Raw genomic sequence first — 24,325 nt, 5'->3', positions numbered from 1 at the left:
GACAAGGGTAGAGAAGAAAAACCCTGGATACCCACAGTGTTAAAAAGGAGACAAAAACAAGTACACCATACTAGAAACCTAAACTAGAGCAAAAACTCAAACCAAAATAGAAACCAAGCAAAATGGAGGCTTTAATTGAGATCCCTATATTTGGCTAAAACACCATTGAGGCAACCAAACATGTATTCCTACTAGATTTGTTTTGGGAAAAAAATGGTAAATAAGATGACCGACCAAGGTTGTTAGATTTTGTAGGATCCCTAATAAAGGAGAAGTCAGATTGTTATATGAAAAACTACCCATGTTGATAGCCTAATAGCACTTGGGGATGAAGTAAAACAATTCTTGACAAAATTTGCTACCTCGAATATCCCTACAAAAAGTGTGAGTAGAATTGGGGATTTGGTTCAAAAGGAGAATGAATCTGTGAAAGATTAAGACAAGAGATTTAGGGAAGTTTTTCATAACTTGGAGGATCCATTGAAAAATAAATAAAAGATAGAATGGTTTACCTCTAGATCGTAGAAAGACTTAGAGTATGACTAAATGGTAGAGTTTTTGACAAATATACTAATCTGATCACCATGGAATACTAGATCGAGACCCAACCTTGGAGGAGATCGAAAAAAGATGAAACTAAACAAGCCTTGACGAAACTTCAATTCACAGTCTAAAAACTAGCAATTCAAATTGAGATTCTAGCTAAAGAGCTACAAAAATCTAAAGAAATATGGTGCACATATTGTAATAGGGAAGGCCATTTCTGAAACAACTGCCCTAAGGCTCAAGGAGAAAGAACACTTGTTGTGGTTAAAATACTCAAACCAAACTCATTATATTGTGAATGTTTTAAAGAATCAGATATCAATCTAATGGAAGACTATAAAAACTCTAAACCTCCAGTCCATAATGGAGAGAACCAATGCAACCAAGGTTGCCCCAATCATAATTGAAGTGTTGATGAAATGATGATGTTGGTTACCACCTACCACTATGGAAAGATAATAGGAACACTTGTGCTATGAATAACAATCAACAATAGGAATATCTTGAAGATCATAAACAATCTAACTATAGAGGAGAGAGAGGAAGATGGAGAAATAATAGAATAAGAATTATGCTAATTTCTTTATTTGAGGAAAAGTTGGCCATTATGACACAAAATGTTGGGGAGAGAAGAAAAATCAGTGTGCATTTTGTAGAGAAGAATCACATGACATATATAAGTGTGAGAATGCAAGATAGTTTTTCCAAAATGCCATTGCACCATCTTGGAGTGATGATTTACAATGTGGAGTGTGAGTAATTCAGAGAGTACCCCCACAAGGGATAAGAGGTCGTTAGAGAATGGACATCTAGTCATCAAACACATCTACTGAAGAACATTTCAGAGGAGAGATAATGATGTAAATAAAGAAAAAGAAGAAAACTAGAGCAAATAAGAAGGCTAATGTTCTAACTCAACAAGGAACAAACATTGATAAAAATAAGAAAAATGAGGCTGTGGAAGAGTATGAAGATTCTATACCAGAAGAGGAAGAAGAACAAGAATACTTGTAACTCACTAAAACTCAACATGAAAATATTGTATAGAAAATTAAGTAGCATATAACACAACAACAACAATAAGATGAAGTGGTCTATTTCATAGAGGACAAAGTTAGAATGTTGAAAGATTTAGCCACTCTAGCACAACAAAAGGACATAGCAGTAAAGCTAAAATAGTTGGGGAAATATTGGAACAAACAAAAACAACAATAGGTTAATAAAAAAATGGTCCCTTGATGATTAATGTACACCTTAATGATCAAAAGGTGAAGTGTGTTATGGTTGATATAGGAGAAGACATGAATATTGTTGTTTGTAACTAGGGCTATATAGGGTTCGGATTGCCTTAAGGCAACATCCGAACCCTTTTAGGTCTGGGCCCTAAAGGGTAATGTGCCCCAAGTCTAGGCCTTGCCCTATTCCTCACGTTATCCTAAATACACACGCCATAATAATATTGGCGCCAAAACTTAAAGGAGGCCGAATTACAAATAAGGGTTAAAGGTGCATATAAATAAAAGACATTTCACAAGTCAAATACATTCAGTTTTGCTTATGCTCTCAGTTATGCGAAATAACTCCAGCAAGGTGCGAATTCAGTCTATGTGAAATACTTCAGTCAAGGTGCAAATTCAGTCTAATCTAAGTGCAACCTTGATACCTAGAAGTGCAAACATTATTGTGCAAAGTTGAAGACTCTGCTGATAACACAAGATTCAACTTTGTGTGAAGATCTCTATGCCCTAATTGCAAACTGAAAGTGTAGATTCAGTTGCCAAGAAAGTGCAGACCTGGTGCATGTGAATGTCCAGATTCAGCCGTTAAAAGGAGCAGACCCGGTGCATGTCAAGGTACAAATCTGGTTAATGTTAAAGTGCAAACCTGGTGTTTAAAAGGGGTAGATCTGATTCATGCAAGTGTGCAGTTTGAAGATCTCACTTTTGAGCTAAGTATTGTATTATTACAATTCAGAATTGAATACATAATCTGACCTGTGGGTCTTTAGTGTTGGGTTTTTCCTCCTTGGAGGTTTTCCCAGGGTAATTGAGTTGGTCTCTTGTGCACTCATTTATTTCTTTCATTTACTAGTCTTATTCACTTAATCCTAATATGAAATTACATATTGAAAGTCTGATTGCTGGTCTAATACTCAAAATCCAACAAATATTTTACTGGAAACCACATGGGACAAACTGGAAAGACCTAAAATTGTGAAGACACCAATGAATATTAGTTTAGCAGATGGTTTTGGAATGGAAAACTTAGGCACTTGGAAGAATATGGAAGTTAGCATTAAAGACATAAATCAGTTGATTGATTTTGAGGTCGTGGAAATGAAGGAACCTTTCAACACTTTTAGACCACTATTAGGACTAATATGGTTCGTAAAATCTAATGGTGCTATAGATTCTAGAAAGGAAGAGATATCTTTTTCTAATGAAAAATAGATAGTGCATATACCACTCAACATTGAAGATAAATCCTACATAGAACCGATGCAAAATAATCAAACTGAACCCTTATGTACTATGTCTAAAACTTCCAGCCCTACCTCGGTTCCACAACATACACTGTTTGGATTCCAACGAGTATTCATGATGTAGAGCTATTCTATGAAATCCCCAAAAAGAAAAGAATAAGTACCAAAGACAAAATGCATTAAATGGGGAATCTTGCTCCTAAAACTACCAAGATTCTATGGAGTAGGAGATGTTACCAAAAACATTTCTGACATGAAAAATGCATTTAAGGAGGAACCCTTAAGCATGGTTGCACTATAATATACCCTAATCTGCAATGTTGCTTGCTAGTGAAACACTCATAAACATGCTATCTTGGATTGGCCCACTTTCATGATTCTCATCAAAGCTTGATACATGCAAAAAGGAGAATATCTCATAATACCTAAATATGTAGGGACAATCCCTCCAAAGGATCATATTCAAATTTGTGTAACCACGTGGATGAAAGGGAATATAATCATTATATCTACATCCATATTTTCTACTGGACATTAATAATAGTCCTCCAAACTTAGCACATCAACCAAGAGTGAAGAGCCACAACAAAGGAATGGGAAGATCTCCTAAAGGATTTATCCATACATTTTTCTTCTAGATGATAACATAAAAATTCATAGCACACTAAGCAAAATCAAGGAAAACTAGTACCAAAAAATATATACCTAGAACTAAATCCCACACCTCAAAGCCAAGGATATTGAAACTAGTTGAATGGTTGGTTAATAAAGCAAACCCAATAGAAACCAAGTGCTATAAGTTACACAAAGATGAGGAATTGGACCCAAAAATAGAAATCAGCATGGAAGAAGGAGAACGGGAGTTCAAATTGCATAAGGATTCCCACATACCATTACTACAACTAGCCTCTCAAAATCTAGGAAGATAATAGCTATAGTGTAGATAGCCCAAAAATGACAAAAATAGGAGATTACTAGGAGGAACTGGTTGTTGCATCTGTGATTGAATTATTTACAAAGTATGAAGAGATATTCCCTCGGACCTTCAAAAAAATGAATCGTATTGGAGGAAGTAGAGTGATGAAAATACAATTAAAACAAGGCACAAAACCACACCAAAAGAGACCATACAACCTCAATCCTAACATGAAGAAAAGAGTGAAAACAAAACTATATAAAATGTTGGCGACAAGCATCATCAAACCAATTGAATATTCAGAACGGATCATCCTTATGATAATCCAAAATAATAAAATAGGAGAAATTTGGATATGTGTGGACTTTTGGGAACTAAACAAAGCATACATACACGATCCATTCCTCACTCCCTTTAAACAAAAATAGAGTCATATTAGGATTGCATAATTAGCCATGGTGAAACTTGAATATCCATAACACAAAATACAATAAAGACTTAATGAGAGTCATTATAATGATGGTATCCTGTGTGCTAAAGAGGTATACTATTGATAGGAGTCCTTCCGATGATTGTTGGATGGACACCTCAGTTTTGAGCATTTAATTTGCATTTTGTCCCCTTTTGCATGAACCGACTCTAGCTCTATTGTCAACAATTGTAGGAAGCCCACAAGAAATGTGTTTGATTTGTTGCATAATAATGATGATCATATAAGTTCAGCATAATTCCACACATAATTATGTATGTGTATATCATATATCATTCATAGGCAAACATACTATAATGCTTAAAATATAGTCTCATAAGTAGAAAAGTGTTAAGGTTTTAAGATAAAAATTCTATAGCAACTAAAGCTTAACACTCTATAAAAGAGATAAAATAAGCTCATTAAGGAATATATAATTCTCTTTTTGTATACATTCAAGAATATTATAAGCTTTCGAGATAGAGACCCTGCCTGGTCTATGTTTACTTTTTTGGTAGTGACCCTACTATTGCAAACTTGGAGAATGTTTGGCCGGAATGTTATCAGTGATATGTTGTGTTGTCATTGATGTCAAACTTGTATGGTTGCTTGTCACAGTTAGGTGTATGTGGGAATGAAGAAGTTGTTGCAGATGTTTAGTAGTGCACATTGGTTGGAAACTTGGAATTGTTGGCAATATATGAATTGTTATTGATGTCAACCTAATGTCTGACAATGTGTGTTGTCTCTAATTAATGTTGTTGATGAGCTTATATCAATGTTGTATTGTCTTGATCAATATTATGCAATATTGTAGATGTTTAGATGAAGTAATTTTTAAAGGGTGGTATAGTAGAAGTTTCAATATGCAGGTTTCTTTGTCTGGTGTTGCTACCAAGTTTGATGTAAGTTTCTATATCTGGTGTTGTTGTTGAGTTTGTGTTGAACTATTGATTTTGATAGCATGAATTGGTATTTAGTAGTGTATACATTTAAATGTTTGATACTTGGTGAATATGTATGAAGTGTCTCTGAAAAGTTACAGTTGTGGCAGTTTCAATATCCAGGAAAAAATATTTAATGTCCCAATGGAAGAATGTTTTATATTCCTCTGAATTGTGAAAAGTATGGTGTGTGGATTTGGACATAATGTTAATATTTTGTGAGCAGTGCATTATCAAGTTTACAGGTCCTTTGATTGCTTAGATGATGAGATTATTTGTTGTTGCTTTTTGTCAGTAAGAGTATTTGTGAGACCGGTCCAAAATATGCTTGGTGGCTTCCGGATATGTGAATTCAAGTGTCGTGGTTTCGAGGACATGTTTATTTGGTTCGTGCGGTATTCCAATTCAATTCTCTGATGGTATTTCTATTTCGTCAGTGAGTTATGTTGGTTTGTGCTTGGTATGTTCAGTTGTGTTATATTTTTAGTATATTCAATTGGGTTATCTTGTTTGGATCATAGTTTTTGGTCCAGTTATGCATTGGAGGTTGAGTTAGAATATCGTTATGGGTCTCACTATGGTGCGTGTAGATCCATGTTTAGATTGGAAGGTGTTTGAGTTGACTAGTTGCTGAGTTTTATTGTTTATCTACACATTACATTCGGTGTCAACTTTGGAGGATGTGTTAGCATGTGCAATTCATTGGATTCAACTTAGAAGGATGTGTTGTGATGGATTTGGGTCCCCTCTATCTCTTGGAGTGGACCGCATTGAGTGTTTTTGGTCCGACTAGTCTATTTTATGTAATATTGTATACTCTACTTGTGGTCGACTCTCAAATAGGTTTTTTGATGATCTAACTTGTATTTAAGAAGTGCCAATGTATGAGTTGATATACAAAATGTGTGAAAATTGATGTAAAGTGAATGTGGATGTTGAGCAAGAAAATTTGGTACTGCAGATGTGCAAAAGTTAGTTTGTGAAGAGCCTTGATGATGATATATTCAGTGTGATAGTGTTTCAAGACAATGGTTGATATCATATGGGTTTGCCTTGATATTGCTTGCTTGACATAGTGGTTCAAGGACAATTTCATGATCAGGAGATTCTTTTCAAATTCAGTTCTCCTATTCTTTCTATTGTCGGAAGACAATGAATCTCTTGGCAACTGTTTGTTCTTGCCCTGAAGCAATGAGTTTCAAGTGTGCAAGTTATTGTATCTTGCCCCAAGGTTGTGCACCTTAGCCTTGCAAGTCCATCAGGTGCATGTTTCTCCTTACTGATGAGCCTAAAACATTGTAATCAATTTTATTTATAAATTGTGAGTGTGATTCTCATCATGGTTTTTCCCTATTTTGGTGGTTGGTAGGTGGGGTTATATGCTAGGTGGAAATGACAATGACATGTGGGCTAAGTGGTAATAATAGTGGTGGCCTACTTATGATACTCTCCTAAGTCCTTGATGTGCTAAGTGAGACCTTGGTCTTGACAACCACTATCTTCACATTGGTCACCCACTGAACCAAGAGCTCCCAAAGCAAGATTCGCAACCAAAAACTTTAGGTTGTAATTGCTAACGTGACCAATGCTTATGAATCCAACCCTTTTTTGTCTCGATGCTGACATCATGACTAGAATAATCTATATCTTACATTGATAAAATCAAAAATATTTTTTAAAATCAAATTTATACTTAACAAGTTAAGATAGGTAGTGAATTTTCTATAGGCTAACTATGACATGTGACTACAATGATTGCAAACAACCTATATGAATTGTATGGTACAAAATGTATAATATTTAATTACCAAACCGCACAAAATGGCTATTTTTTTTCAAACTCCAAACCCTATCAAGTTTTATATGTATATGTAGGTTTTTGGCCCATCTAGATCTAATGATGAGGTCTATTTTGGTCCAATATGCCATTTTTAAAATTTAACCTCGATATTCTTGTAAAATGAAAAACAACATAACCCCATTTTCTAAATAAACATAAAACACTATCTAAAATACCCCAAATTTACAAACACATCTAAAACGATTAAATGTCTTTAAACTATTCTTACAAGGGCATGGATTCAACTAGCATAGCTTCCACTAAAACAATGGGTTAAAAATACCAAGAAGATGTCTCCTATAACCTAAAAACCAAGCTTTGATAGCAAATGAAAGGAATTGCAACAAAAGCATATTGATTCCCCATAACCCTTATGAGAGAAAAAATACAAAATAAGTATTAAGAATCTACTATGTGAAATAATAATAATGTATACCCATAAATAACACCATGTGTACGTTGGATTTTTTTATTTTTAAAAAAACCAACCTCCAAAAGCACCCACATAAACCAATGTATTATCTCTAGAATAAGATTACACAACACTTGCAGAGTCTAAGGCCTCTTAAGCTTCAACAACCTAGTTGCAATCCTCCATGTGAACAAACAAATAAAAACTATATCGCCACACATCTCAATCCATGCTTCTTATCATCACATATGCAACTTGTAGGAGATACTCAATCCAACCAACCCAAACAACTTCTCATGTTCTTGATTTTTAACATAAATTTGCACAAAACACTAAGTGGTATTAGATAAACCATGTGCCCTTAAACCATTAGTTTGTTAAATCTTGACACCAATATTAAATATTTTATTCTAAGTGCTTCCCACATTGAATATTTAACTAATATCTATACGACATAAAAGTTTCCCCAAAAATGTCTTTATCTCACATTTTGTATGCATCTCCAAATGTACCACAATTGAATATTTATTTTATGTTATTAGCATTATTAATATGTAAGGTGTACAATACCCCTTTCTCAAAACCGTATACTCATTATATGGATATATTTACAGCTTTGCATGTTCCACATGATCATATTCTTTTCTCCCTACCTCCAGTTTTTTGCATCCTCTGAGTGCAAGTAATTGGAGGGGGCATATATGTCACTAACATTCTTTTTTTGAGCTATATTTTGTAGTGAATAGCTCATAATCACTTTCATCTAAGATGGAAGGATCAACATAACCTTTTTTCTTAGTCAAGATCCTTTTTTGCTTGGTTGGATAGTTTTGGTAATTGTGATTACACTCGTTATTAAATGCTAAATAGATGCTACTTATTAAATAATTTTTTCTACGCCTATAAGTTCTCAAGATGGAGCATTTATGGCAAAGAAAGTGCACAGTTGACATCCATATTAGTATCATTTATGAGTGTCTAGAATGTTTATTTTCCATTTTGATAGGTAGATTTATTTTGACATGTATCCTTATTGTACTTCATATGCATCCTCATTGTACTTCTGATGCAAGTCAAAATGGGAGAAAAAATAATGGTGAAAATTACACACCTATGTGATGCTCCCTTTTGTTTTAGACTTATGGCGAGTAGGTTGTTCCTTTTACATTGACTAGTGTATAAGACATATTTTTAAATAAAATTTGGTTAATAGATTTATCATAACTGTATTCCATCTCCACACACCTTAAGAATCTAGACTCACTAAATCCACCATTCACCACTATTATTTAGATTTGTGGATGAAATTGATTTGAGTCGCTTCTATACACAAATATGAATTGTAAACTTTTAAATTTGAATTTCTTTAATTGGGTCCTTGTACTACTCTCTTACTAGTGATGGTGAGTTGACTAAAGTATAAATTATTTCAAATTGCATGTTAGGGCAATGCATTTAACTTATTCCATCATCTAGCAATGAAAAGAAAGTAGGACACATGCACCTATGGGCATCAACGTGACATAATGACATCTTCATTGCATCAAAATACTAAGGGCATACTAAATGACCATTTATTGCCCTAAATCTTTGTTCGGTTGTTAACTTGGTAACAAGGGTTTGACCAAGGGAGAATCACCTTTCCTAGCAAGATCCTTAGAGTTGTCTATCAACACCACTGAATCCACACAAGTCAGTGCATCTGTAATTGTAAGAATAGATAAATCTTAATGAACGAGTTCTATAAGCCAAGTTCAAATCCATGTAATGAGTTTATATTTTTGGTTTTTTTTTAGCTCACATCTACACACATGAACTAGATCCAATTCATTCCCACACACAAAAATTTGACCTAGACAAATGTTATAAACAACCAAATTCAAATTGTCATTTTACTTTTTAAGCATCCATAATGGTTTGATTCTAAATCATGGTTCTAAGTAATGAGGAAAACAATAGACTAATACTTATTGATCATCAAAATTAATGAACAATTTTACATATTTTAATTTTTAGTTTTCTATTTCTTTTAAATGATATATCATAATTCTATATGAAATTAATTAAATTATTTGATTCTCATATCTATTAAACTTAAAAAACTATATGAAAAATATTAAACTAAATTAAACTCATTAGATTTCCACAACTCATGTTGGTTGTTGTGAGTGATTTCTAGATTCAATCGTGTTAAAAAAAATTGCAGCTACTGTTTTTTAGTGATTTCTAGATATCGCGTTAAAAAAATTGCAACTACTTTTTTTTTTTTCATCTTGATGATGGATCATAGGGTGTGATCTAAAACATTGATGCAATTTTTTTTTCATAGTTGAATCTAGAAATCACTCACAACAAATAATGAATGACTCATCAATTATCAAAATCAACTAAATAATTTCACTTTAAGTTTCATTTTCTACTTATATTATATTTAATCTATCATAATTCCAAATGAAATTAATCGAATTATATTAATTAGACCTAATTTTAAATAGAACATTATTTATTTATAAAAGATTTTCTTTTTCAAACATTTGAATTAAAAACACCTTTTAAATGTAGTACACCTCATCATTATTTTTGAATAAGAAAATTGAGATATTTTTAAAGCAATTACTATTAGAAAAATAATCGAGTGAACTTTGATTTTTAAATTCTTTTTGCATAGATTGTATACCTTCAATGGATAAGCTTTCGTGACCTACTTCCCAACCCCTTTTGGGCATCTTCTACCAAGATGAGGATTCTTCTAATTGTTAATGCATTGATTTTGTATATAGGAAGGAATAAGAAGTCTACATATAATGTGGATTTTGGATTGTAATTAGGTGTATTATGAATAAGTTAACATAATAATTTTTTCACTATTGTGTCTTTTAATTTTTGGTTTCAGCCAAAGCTCTTCCATTTCTATAATCTTCTCTCAATTAATATGATACATTGGAAAACTTAGACCTTAATGTTTGAGAAACCATTCAACTCTAATTTTAATACAATTGGAGTAGGCTTTGTTAATTTAAACGAACGGAGAAAAACATATAGTATAACCTAAAACAACTAAACTATAACAAAAACAAATACACAACAATGCATAACATGAGTTTAACGTGGTTCACCATTATTGGCTACATCCACTAGAAAGCAGGGAACACTTCTATTAATCTATATCCACTACATGATTGTACAATTATTTATACATTTATATTCCGGTATGAAATGAAGAGTTTGGAGAAGGCGAATGGTCATATGACCGTTGGGATTCACAATCCCAACAATCTCCCCCGTGAAGGTCAACCGGTACAGCCATGCACTGTGCAATCCCTTGCGTTTCCATTTCTTCACATTACAACCAAGCCCATCAAAGATTTTCATTTCGCTAGATTTTGTTCACAAAGACTTCGAATTAATCTTCTCCAAATTAAATCGGAGTCAAAAATATCATCTCATATTACTTTACCGAACACAAACTTCTTGATGTATTCAACACAAAGAGAGTGCCCTCGCAACATGTCAAACACACGACCTAGGATCCCAACAACAATATGAACACCACTCATGAGAATTTGTTGATCCTCCCTTGTTCCACCCACGCGGGCATGAACTTTGACCTGCAAATACTCGCCAAAAGGTCATATAACCTTTTCTATCTCTCTAGACATCCTCTGGTATTCCATCACTGGGTCCTCATTCCAAAATTGTGGAAGTCCATTAACACAAATTGATTTGACCTGTACCATAACCTCAACATTCACTATCCAGGAATCATCTCTGCAAACTCCACAAAAAAGTCCATCCTCAATATGAAAAGCCAAAATTATTACAGTGGGTAGTGTCTCTACCATTTCTTTCGACTTTCTCCCATTCTCTATTATCTTCACAAACCCTTCCAGAACCAAATAGAAAGTACAAAAGGCCTCACGTATCCACAAAATTTCGTTAGGGAATTCGTCCTCATGAAGTTCAATACAACGAAATTCAGAAAGTAAAGAATTGTGACGAAGGATATGTTGTTGCAGAAGAGAAGGCAAAGAGCTTCACAGTTCATCAAACAATTTGCTTGCATAAATATGTTAGTGGCTTCATTACCTAATTCTCCCACACCATGTTTCAATCTTTTGCACCAGTAGGTATCAACAGAAATGCCTTTATCCTTTATGCGACTAAACTCAAACTCACATTCAACATCAAATAGACATTGACAGTTACCATTAAACCAGGGGGAGTAGCCCTTATCCCAAATCCTCTTCTCTATAATTACGACTTCTTCTGTCGTCGGGTTTACTTCGATCGAAGAGATTTATCCCTCTGTCATCGCCAAAGCTAGGTTGTCTGTAGAGCCCTCTGAAGCCTCAATTATGCCTAGGCTCCGTTGCCCTGCTAGCTGATTCGAATTTGAATCCTCCTCATCTCAAAGACAAACTCGACAACAAATTCTACTTGGGTCTTTGATGGCACCCACTCTTCCTCCCACAATCTTTTGAGTTCCTCCTTTGTTTGATGCTTCTCTTAAACAACGACTTCTTTTTTAGCATCTTTCTCCCAAGAAATTCCAAACCCCACATAGGGACCATCGTCAATCCCAACTGAGGCATCATGTTGTTCAACCTTCACCACATAGACGACATCAATTTTTTGACCAGTAAAAGTTTGGCCAATACATGTCGTAGTTGCATCAAGAGTGGAGTAAGAAACAAACCCAACATCCTCCTCCTCTTCAGTTGAATTCTCCTCTTTCTTCCAACCATCCCACCAATGTACACGACGCTTAAATATGAAGAAACATGGAACGTAAAACTATCATATAACTTCCAAATTTTACCTCCTCTTTCCATCTTTGCTCAATCCAACCACAACTCTGATACGAATTGTTAATTATAAATGAGCATAGAAAACATTTAAATAACACAAAACAAAATAGCAGAAAGTAAATTAAACAAACAAGGACACAAGACAACAAGATTTATAGTGGTTCACCATTACTGGCTACATCCACTAGAAAGAAGGGAACACTTCTATTAATTGATATCCAATACATGACCGTACACATCTATTTATACATTTATATTCAGGTATGAAACAAAGAGTCTGGAAAAGCGAATGGTCATGTGATCGTTGGGCTTCACATTCCCAACAGGGTTAATAGTGAAGGTGTGTATCTTATGTTGGATGTCAATGTTGAAATCTAGAAAAAGGTTGGTACATGTTAATAAACAATGTATAAGTTAGTAAAGACATTAATGGTAGAATACGATGCTACAAGCGGACATCCGCACAATGCGCTAGCATCTAACAAATTTTTGAGATTTGAAATCTAATTTTCTACTTGAGATTTTTACAACACATGTAATAATGCCTGGACCAAAGCGTAACAACCTCTCCCACCCATTTGACCAAACAAAACTCTCTTTTTCCTCATTCTTGAAAAAGATTTTTCATTCTATGCTTTCAAACTGTCTATCTTAGCAAAGCTCTGCAGAAATTACTCCAGCTATCTACAACTTTCTATAGCAAGCAGTCATGTTCTTGTGTTTTCCCTTTATTGGCAACAGCTCAAACTTTCTCTACAAGCTGCACATTGCAAATCCACTACAAATCTCAAGAGAGGAAGGCCAAAGCTGTTGGTAATATTCTTTTTATTTTACTTAATGTTTATTTTGCAACTGTAGAGTAAAATCTCTAAATCTTTGAATTGTTTATCTTATTTTATCTATTATCAACTTTATCAAATCTCATGGAGCTCTTCCCTGTAGACAGGGTTCATGTCGTGAGTTAATCTTTTATATCTCTGCTTTTAAATTCCTCATAACATTGGGATTAAAAGTAGTCATTTATCAATTTATCAATCTTTATTTCTGACTGTCCGTGGATATCAAAAGAGAAAAACGGGGGTTTGTCTAAAGCAAGTCCCTAAACAGCCCCCAACTTTTTCCAATCCTTGCGTTCAAATTCAACAAGTTGTATAAAAAACGAGTGTAGTCTGCACCACGTACTACCATCCGAGGCTAAGAGATCCTCTACCTAGTGCCAGGTTCCTCTTTATTGGAACTTTCATCTTCAATAGTAATTAGCTTTTTATTTGCTCTGTAATTAAAGAAATTTCAGTTTTATCTCCTCTCAACCTCTAGTATTTAATGATTCAATTATTTCTGTAATATAACTCAATTCTGTTTTATTTTCTAGTTAGTTCTTTTCAATCTTAAATGAAGCATTTCAGTTGGATTTGCATCATTTAAAGGTAAGATTAAGATTTGTTATTTATACTTATATGAATAAGTATCAAATTTTATATCTTACATAAATATATATGAGGCAGCAACCATTACCATTGAACTGCTTTTTGAAGTACATACTGCTGAATTTTTTACCATTCCAAGATATTACAACCTTGGTGAATAGTTGATGGCCATGTTCATCCAAAACTTTTACACAACAGTACCTTCTAAACTGAATAAAAAAAAATTCAGAATACCAAGGATTTTATTGAAAATTCAATATATGCTTTGTACAAACAACGATCAAGACTTTCCTTATACACAAGGCCTTTCCCAATTTAAACAATTTTGAAAGGAATTGATTTCTATATTAAGTTCATCTTTACTAATACATAATTTAAAAAAAATGGATACACGAATTGATATGGTAAGAGGAGAAGCTCTCTTTATTCAACATAGATCAGGTGGCAATTTATAAGTGTTTTCTATCCTCCTAAAGCTTCCTCCAATAGCCTGTATGAATAATATGTACTTCACTGGTCATTATATTTCAATGTTTCATCAATGAAACATTAAATATTTGAGCAAGTTGAAAACCTGGGCCAAATCATTGTACATGGTATACAATAAGTCAGATTTTATAGTTGAAATTAGAAAAACAATATATTTCTTTATGGTATTCTGCAGTTGAATTACTATATTAAGGTATTTTAGGGGGACAACGATGGACACTTGGGACTCCAGTTTATATTTGTATGACTTACAGAAGCACAAGAGATTCACATGTTTTATATCATAATAAATTTTGGGAAACCTACCCTGTTCATATGTCAACATATTCACCAAGTTGCCAGTTTTGGAACACTACATTTCTTTTTTATCCTCCTCCTTTTGTGTACTATCTAACCTCTCAGCTTTCTTCCGATTTATAGCATCCATAGTCTCTTCAAAGGACTTCTGCATTAAGAAGACAAATAACAAACATGTGACCAATTTTCAGCTCTTAATATTAAGAAAGGTTTCTTTCAAAAGCCACGTAAACATTATTTTACTTCAAACAAAACAAAAAGAAAAAAACAGCAGATATATTTTGTTTGATCAAGTAAACAGATGCATATAAAGATTATCCCGAGTGAGGATTTTTCCCTGTAGGATAAGCCAATGGAAATTCGCCATTGTGGCCTGCTCACAATGGTGCAAAGTTGATTCCATGATTTTGCTGTAGAGTTATTTTTGTGTACTGAGTGTAGGCTGAGGTAATTGTGCAAGTCCTATTATTTCTTGAATCCCAAACTGATCAGTTCTTTAATTTCACAAGGATTATTGGTTGGTTGTGCAGTTCCTGAACTAGCTGTTGCCCTTGCTCCAGGTGAGCAACCAAATGTTAAGTAGTAAAATCTTTATTCTGGCCGTTGATACCTTTTGCCCTCCCCATCCCCCCACCCACCTTCAAAATTGGTCTATTCCAAGAAAACTAAATTGCTGGAGAGATTTTTGTAAGCTGGGGAGACAAGTTTGTTGGTGACAGAACCAGCTGTCTTCTAAGTTGTACACTAAATTCGGTGCATGAATCACTTTAGATCTAAGTTGCCAGTCCCGGTTCGGGATTGGATTCTGGTTAGAGATTCAGGTTTGCAAATTCATTCATTTTTTTTTTAAATGTGTTGTGACCATTTCACACATCGCCCCATCAAGATGGGGACCCCCCCCCACCCCTTTTTTTAGGTCCTAGCCCCTTAGTCTAGTCTCTCCCTCTCGCAGGTGAAATGAGTGAGTTCATAGGGTCTATATTTCATGTGACTCAGTCGTAAGCTCAACCAAGGAGTCTAAGGAGCTGCTAGTTAGTGACACCCCAAGTGCTCGAGGTTAAAGGCGAAAGCTTCAAATGAAAAGCAAAATTCACTTCAAATACCCTTGACCGAGAGCAAAGTTGTTCCAAGAACTTTATCTTGTAAGTTTGACTGGAGAGAAGTGAACAAGGTGAGTGAGCAAACACATAGTATTCAATTTCAATCTACTTCATCTCCAAGCCCCCAGGAGCGAACTTCATGTTCAAGCTTAGGAGAGCGAACTTCAGGAATTGAGCTATAGGAGCGAACTTCATTTTTGGAGATATGAGAGCGAATTTCCCCTAAGAGCCTTGTTTAAGTATGTGTGTGAGTGTGAGTTTGAGCATTTGAAACCTAAGGATTAAATCAATAAAGCACCTAAGAGCGAATTTCATGTTTGAAAGTGGAAGAGCGAAGGATGTGAGAACATTTACTCCGAGCTGATCCGATTTGGAATTGAAAGATAACTCCATGAACTCAAGGAGGAGAACGAACTTCATGTAGGAGAGCAAACTTCATGATTTGAGGTAGTGGAGCGAATTCCTTTCATATGCCTTGAAGCAGATTCGATTTTGAGATCAAAGCAAACTTCGTCTTCAAGACTAGATGAGCAAACTTCACAAATCAGGGCACTTGAGCGAACTTCACGAACTCAAGCATATCAGTGAACTTCACAAACTAATAGGATGAGCGAACTTCATGATTTGAAGGAGGAGAGCAAAATTCATGTTGGAAGTAGAGGAGCGAAGGAGATTTGAGAGCATTGGCCTTGAGTTGATTCAATTTGGAGCAAACTTCATGTGAACTTCACAAATTGGAGGAGATGAGCGAATTTCATGTTCAAGCACCTAAGAGCAAACTTCATGAACTCAACAAGATAAGCGAACTTCATGTTTTCACGAGGATGAGCGAACTTCAAGAATCAAGATAGATGAGTGAACTTCATGAACTCAACAAGATAAGCGAACTTCACAAATCAAGGTATATGAGTGAAATTTCCTAATGTTCTAGTGCACCTTAAAGATTAATCAAACATAAATTTGGCGCCTAAAAAGAGAGAAATATAAATTTGTTTCAATTATATCAAGTCGGTCAGCTTCTAAAGGTAATTTGTGATTTTAATTTTATCAAGCCAAGTCGGCCTTTATTAAAAAAGACATCTTTTCCTTAATCACCTATAAGGAGTTCAAACATTCATTTCAAACATAAATCAAATCAAATTCCTCTCTCTGACCAGCGAATTTCAGAGCAGATTAGCAAATTCCATCAACAAGATAGCGAATTCAATAATCATCAAGAGCGAATTTACCCCAAGGAGCAGCAAATTCATCATTACAAGGGCGAATTTTAGCATCAAGGTTGCAGATTGAAGAGCGAATTTCATCTTTTAACAGCAACATCAGGGCGAATTTAAGAAGACAGCAAACTCTTGGACAATTAACAGTCACATTATTGATCAGATTTTAAGGTCGAATATCAGAAGTTAAGAGGTAGAAACATCATATTGACTGATAAAATCAGGTACAGGTCTGATTAAGCTCAGAAATTGATTTTGTTTAGCAAATTAGACCTCCTTAATTCATCTAAAGGTGCAAATCAGTCTTATCTAGCATTCAAATTTTGCATTCATTAAGATGTAAGATTGGTTTATATTACAGCTAACTTACTAAATGAAGAGGCTTCATTACATCAGCATTTCGCATATTTTCCACCATTACCCTAACTTATATATCTCTTATAGGTGAAAGATGGCGGCTCCTAAACCAAATAAAACCATGACCCGTCATGCACTCATCAAGGAAGACTCGAAGAACGGCGCATTCAAAAGCAGGATCATGGCTCATTGGAGCAAAATAGGAGACACCAATCTCAGGAAGTTCGACACCAAGAAGTTCCGACACTTGTTACAAAAGTGAACCTACTGCTACGACCAAGAAGATGATTGATAGTGGGATCATAAATGGAGCTGGCTTCCCTCCCGCGGTGCGATGTTACGAGATAATTGTGGAGTGTGCCCAACACTATGACTCTCCCTCAAGAAGAATAGTGGCGAAGGATGGAACAGTGCTCGCATATCTCTAGGAAAAGGCAATTAGTGAGGCATTTCATCTACCTGAGCCTAAGGACATGGTCTACATAAGCATGGAAGGAGCTAAGTCCGCCTATGATGATGATCCAGATGCGTGTTCAAAGATCATCGACAAGTTTTGCTTGAAGAAGAGTAGAGGTGGTAGAAGCACATTACATAGGGTGGACTTCAAAGATGAATTCAGAGACTTCATCAATCTACTTCATTGAATGGTTGGTGCACCCAAAGCTTCTTATTTCGAAGACTAGATGTTTTACATCATAGAGACTGTCCCTCATGGCAAGGATGCAATCAATTGGGCAAGGCTCATCAGCAACAACATTGATCTACAGTTAAGAAGGTTGATGCGCACTAGAACATTCTATATGAGCTCCTATGTTGTATACTCTCTTGCAAGAAATTACGAGTATCTAGGACTGATGTATATGGGTGTAGTTGGAAAAAGACCCAGAGAGATAAAGGTGCATGAGTGTTATACACAGCCTCATCATCCACCTAAACAGCACTATAGGAAAGTGAATGATGCATTCACTATGCATATCACGAGGATGCTTCAAGGAGGACTTCGGCAAAGACTCTCTCCAAAGGCACAAGCATCGGTAGAACAACATGGTGCATGGTTCATCCAGTTCCCGAAGTTCACCTATATCAGAGTTCAAGGATGTCCTTCTCCTCCCCTACATGTTGCCGCACTACCCGACAAATAGAGTGGTGCTACTTGAGGTGGTGAGACAATTGGTGGCATATGTTAAGGCATATAGGCATAAGCATGGAACCAGCATTTCTTTTCCTATCATGCTTGGAGACTCTATCGAAGTGTGCCCTTCCGTTCATGTAGCTGAGGATGCCAAGAAAGAGTTAGCACTCCACTCACTCAAGCCATTCACTCCCAGAGATTGCTTCGATCCATATGATAATGCAAAAGGAATTTTGGGAAAGAAGTACAGACACCAGTGGCAGTTAGAGAACTACTGGATGAGCATTCAAGATGATGTAGAAGTGAAGAAGAAGATGTATTCTAGGCTACCTCTCAATTTCATCAGGAAATGTAAGTTGTTTCATGTTGCTGATCAAGTTCAAGATAGCGGCAAATATCTTCAATCAGCCTACACCAAAGAAAACAAGGAGATCCACATCAAGTGGGTTGACATGGAGATCGTGGATTTGAAGGAGTTGATGAAACAAGTCTTGGAATACACTCGCATACGGATAGACGTACAACACCAGAAGTTGAAAGAACAGAACATAACAATGACATTCCACTTAGAAGAAAGAGTAGATGATGAAAATGAAGCAAGCGCAAGTGGGAGTGCTCCTCAACCATCTCACTCAAGAGGTTCGAAGAGAAAGGATGATCGTGGAGAAAAGGAGCCATCAAGGAAGAACCATAAATCAAGTTCCAGTCATCCTTCCTCCGGGCATGAAGAAGAGTTGAATCAGGAAGGAAGACATGAAGAACAAAGAGTGGAGAAGGAACTAAGTCAAGGAGCAAATGAATCAATGGAATCCACAATTCACAATGACAAAGGCAAAGAGAAATCATCACAAGGACAAGAAGATCTCACCTATCATACCCAAGAGATCGAAGGAGATGAAGACGAAGACAATGATGAGACTACTCCACCACCAAGAGATGGGCAAATGCTTGAAGAAACACAGATTCAAGAAGGAAGATCCTCCATTCCTGAATGGCTTAAGGAAAGATTACCCCAAGAAGTCATAATAGTTGATGAAGAACCAACATACGACATAGCGAGCCTTCTAAGCCAGACTAGAGAAGTCACCGAGAAAAGGAAAGCTACGAAGATGTCCAAGGTGATTAGAGATGATTCGGGATCAAGAAAGTTGCAAATAGCTACTCCAACAGTTGATAGATATGAAGGAGAGATCACATCAGATGAGTATGATATGGAGACTATCGATTTGGGTCCACTCACCTCCGAGCAAGCCATAGGCTATGCAAATAATTCATTGAAGGCGGTTAATGATATGTTAAGAGCTGAAGTAGAAAAGAATAAAAGGCTAGAGAAAGAGATAAGTGCGTGGAGTAATTACTTCCAACAAATTTCAGGATCCATTGAGACATCAGAGTCCAGTAGCTACACTGCCACCCTTGCTTCTTGTGGAATCAGTTGATCATATGGAGAAGATGAGGAATTTGGCACAATTGATGGACACATGGATAGAAGATTCATATACCAGAGTTAGCGAGTTCGTGAAGGGTATAATGAAGACACTCGACACAGTCATAAGAGTCCTTGGAAGAACTCATGTTCTCATAGAGGCCTTCGAAGCATTTGCTCATGCTAGAGATGTCATCATTCTAGTATTGCAAGTAATAAGGAAAACACCCAGGGAAGTCTTATCTAGAAAGAAGATACAAAGAGAAGGATCTACACCTAGCTTTCTACAATGGAGTAGTCTACTTCGCACAAAGAAGATTGTTTTTTAGGAGATTGGAAACGGATGCAGTCAAGTTCAAGATGATATGCATCGAATTCATGATAAAATAGTAGAAGTAGCACAGATCGTTTTGGAGAGGAAGATGGATCCAGGGACGATTATAGAAGCTAGAGAGTTGGAAGAGAGAATAAGGGTTATCTTTCATGGGACTGATGGAATGATCAACAAAGGACAGTTGGATGATATGCTTGAACTCGTGGTACTAGCCAGCAAGACTCAAGAACTTGAACCTGAATGGGAGAATGTCATTGTCAAAGCTTTCGATGAAGTCATGCACATGGAGGAATAGTTGAAGTCTCTACCTGAGATCCCAATGACTAAGATAGAAGGCATAGTATCCAGATTCAATGAATATGCCAGAAGGGAAGGAGAGAAAGGAAAGAAGGTTCTAGAAGACAGTTTGTTATGATCCTACTTGGCAATTCATTTTCTCATTGGAGGATGCTTCCTCAATTCCTGTGCCTGCACATGTTGTTTTCTCATTGGTTGATTCCATGATGATGCTTATCTAGATAGGGTTTCATTTGTATCAAACCCTAATTAGGGTTTATGTGGCAAAATCTCGGCCCTTGATCTTCATTCGATCTTGGCCCTTCATTGTATTTGGAGTCCTATATAAACTCTACTCATTTCATTTGTAAAGCGTTAGTTAGTCAGTGATCAAGCTAGAGAGACTAGACATTAGAGATAGAATTCAAGAGTGATAAGAGGACTTGAAGAATTGTTGTTGTTTGGCTTTTTGGATTAATAAAACATTGAAGTCATGGTGTTTCTATTCAATCTTTGAAGCTTATTGCATGGTTTTTCATCTTCTCAAGTCAATCTTTGATATTACTTTAAGTACTTAGATTGAATGATGGAATGTTGTACATGATGCATAGTGAAGCTCGTAATCCATACCCCTAGCCTCTTATTGATTGTAAGTGTGCCTTGTGTGGTCAACTAGAATCAGTGAAAGTATTTAAGTTCAATTGTTGCTCAATCGTGGATATGCATTCAAGTGATGGTGTCTTTGCTTAGCAATGATTTGAAAATATCTAAACTTCCTTAGAAGATTGCACTAGTTTTGGTAAAGTTGTTCTTGTATGGCGATACTAAGACTAGTATAGCTTCACTCATCTCATCTTTTATCCATTCATTCTTAGGATAGTTAGAACCTCTCAACCCTCATCTTTTGCTATTTTTTGACAAACATCTTGTAGTATTAGGAAAGAACTTCACTGCATATCATCCGCAAAGTACTTCAAGAGTCTCCTCTCAAGTTAAAAAGGCCCCTTGATGAAACAGCAATCACAACGACCACTCGTGCTTATCCACACGTCAAGACCTGACACTTATAAACCTTGGAGTTGTCGCAAGTGATCCTTAAGACAATCTTTAGCATTTGAAAAGCTTTGTTAAAGAGAGGATAAGATATGTTTGAGTATTTTATTCTGTGTTTGCATGTGCGTAAAAAACACATCAACAGGATGATCGGGTTCGCTTTGGGTTCATCCGTACAAAAACATATAAAAATAAAAAAATAAAAATATATACATATATGCAGCAGCAAACATATACAAATGGGATTTGACATCTAACATCTAGATCAAGTTTTGAATATAAATCTATGCAAGCATTGAAATCATTTTCTATTGGATTCAACTCTTCGTCTTCTTGTGTCAACTCAACTCTAGGAAAGAATATAGGCTATGTAGGTCCACAATTTTATTTGAGTTACTACCTTCTACTCCCTTATTTTGTGTAGATTTGGTGGAATTGTTAGAATTGTTTATGTTTTACAACATTTGAAGAAGTATTTGTGTTGTTTGCTCTTGTTGTTTTGCCATTTGCTCCTAGCTATGTGCTATTTGTTATTTGCATGAAGACTCTCCAATCCTCATCCCAATCCAACATCTTCTTACCCCTACCTTCAATTCCAAACCTTAACTGTCATGACTCATCTTCTAGATTCTTTCCAAAGCCCATGCTTAGCTGCATACACAAAACACACTCAAAAGGCTAGCAGGTTTGTTGTCTCTAATAGCAATGTAATAACCCTAGGCTTTCTTTTAATTGCCCTAACCCATTAGAGCTTACATAGCCACACACCCAGTTTGAAGAGAAAATGACATGACAGTGAATAGCTGTTTGTAATGAATTAAACACACAAGAAAGACAACTATAATAGATTTAAATTATAAACAGTTCAAAATCTGAAACAAATTTGTTATCCATGCATCTAGCATAGGAAGAGTGATATAACTATTCTTTTCCCTTTGAAAAATACACTCTTTTGAATTCTCAAGACAGAAGAATCAAAAAGAAAACTTATAAAAAAAAAAAAATGTGTCAAATCGCCCAAATTCTCCTCGGGTTCTGCTGCTGGGGTCAAAATTCTCTGGAAAAGCGTCAAAATTCTCCCTGGGTCCTGCTGATCAAACCCACAGGGCAAAATACAAACCCTGGGCGAATTTCCAACGAACCAGAATTTTGGGCGAATCGAACCCGGACACAGCAGTTGCACAGAAGAATCTGGTAACTTAGCTTTAGATATGAGTTTAATGGTGGCATTGCACAATAAGATTTATTACAGTTGAACATTTGGTTTTTGTTTAATCAATAAGTTTTACTATATTTCTTTTAACTTGCACTTGCTTTATAGTTTAAAAGAAGATTAGAATGGATGTCCTTACAATTTTCGCACAAAGGCTTTACATGGAGATATAAATAATAGCATAAGCAAGCACAATCTATTTCACTGAAACATTACAAAAAAATCTGACTGCATGGATGATTATAGAATACTTTTTTTTAAAACGGCATTTCACAAAAGGATGCATAAGATGGTTCAGGTACATACCCCTCTATTCTGCTTCTGCCATATTGCTTTACCAGTTGCATCAGCGACATAAAGACTCCCCATAAGAAATCTACAATATAAATGTGATTAGAAATATTATGGTTTTTCTTTTTTCAAAAATAAGAATTCAGTCATTCTATACAGATGCCTACACATCAATGTGTTCAGCCAGAAAGTATACACAAAGAATAGTACAGTTCTAAAACCAATAAAATATTCTTGGTCTGAGGATATATTATTAAGATGAATAAAAGTGTTCAGACGTTTGCAGGTTGTTGATAGATATAGTTCAATACGTGAACGCAAAACATTACCAGCTATATATATCATTGAGAATCATGATTAGGAAAATTGGGCTTGATTTGATTTCCACAAATCATAAAACTTCTGTTTAAATACAGATATTTTTTATTTTATAAGTACAAAAATACAGGCATACAGACCACTTCTCATCTGTAACATGTGGAAACACTAAACTCAGTATTATAACCCCAATTGAATTGTGCAGAGAGCTGAACATTTGACAACTAGTGCCATTTAATCATCAATTTCACCAAGATTTCCGTGGAAAATATTTAGGTGAAAAGTTTAGTGGTTGTGAGGTAATCCAAAGGCGTGACACTTAACTAAATTGTCATTTCCATACTAAAGAGTGGTCAGTTGTGTGCATACTGAGTAAGACAGTTGTTATGCCCATGTCTACTGTACATAAATTTGGCATTTATTTAAGTTATAGTAGGTAGAAAGATAAAGATAGACAGTAAAAAAATATATATAGATTTGGCAGTCTAAGGGTGAACCGCTTGTGCAACAGATGATGTAAGATATTTCTTAGTTTGAATTATGGTCTTTGAGATCTGTTTTCAATTATTTACTTCTTTTTAGAAATGTTTGCTGAAAATTATTAGGTAAATATTATTATTTGCATTTTCAGTTTCTTTATAAGATTAAATGAATGTTTATGTATGAGTTAGCAGGTACTGCAGAGGTTTAACTGTGTTAGGCTCGTATCCATCTTTCTATTTCAGTATGTAATGTACCAGCTATGAATTTAAGAGAAAAATCAGATCTGAAAATATTACTTAACAAAATCTAAAGTTGAATTAAACTAAACCATTGATTTCCACTGCTAATGCACTGGAAAACCCAAAAATTTCATAACTTCTGGAAAATATAACAAACTGATTACTACATGAAACTAGGTTGTTATTATGACAGCCAAAAACACCACAGCAACAGCCAAATGAATCTGGAACAGATATTAATCTTCTACACAAATCG

The 24,325-nt window shown here is 35.4% G+C and overlaps 1 protein-coding gene across 3 annotated transcripts in view; it reads right to left on the bottom strand.

Annotated features, from left to right (window-relative positions):
• Nucleotides 1–14,058: 14,058 nt before the first annotated feature.
• The window catches only part of LOC131036199 (chaperone protein dnaJ 72), a 34,787-nt gene continuing 24,520 nt past the window's right edge, over nt 14,059–24,325 (bottom strand). For 2 of the 3 annotated variants that reach the window (XM_057968034.2, XM_057968033.2), the window contains 3 exons: nt 23,045–23,114; nt 14,640–14,778; nt 14,059–14,418 (listed from right to left, as the gene is read on the bottom strand). In XM_057968034.2, the coding sequence (XP_057824017.2) occupies nt 14,686–14,778; nt 23,045–23,114 (163 nt within the window). In that variant the 3' untranslated portion in view covers nt 14,059–14,418; nt 14,640–14,685. Of the gene's footprint in view, nt 14,419–14,639; nt 14,779–23,044; nt 23,115–24,325 lie in introns of those variants that run through there. The other variant, XR_009359071.1, reaches the window with a different exon arrangement.

The sequence above is a fragment of the Cryptomeria japonica genome, chromosome 10 (genome assembly GCF_030272615.1).
Source record: "Cryptomeria japonica chromosome 10, Sugi_1.0, whole genome shotgun sequence".
NCBI lineage: Eukaryota > Viridiplantae > Streptophyta > Pinopsida > Cupressales > Cupressaceae > Cryptomeria > Cryptomeria japonica.
This window is presented reverse-complemented; position numbering and strand designations above follow the sequence as displayed.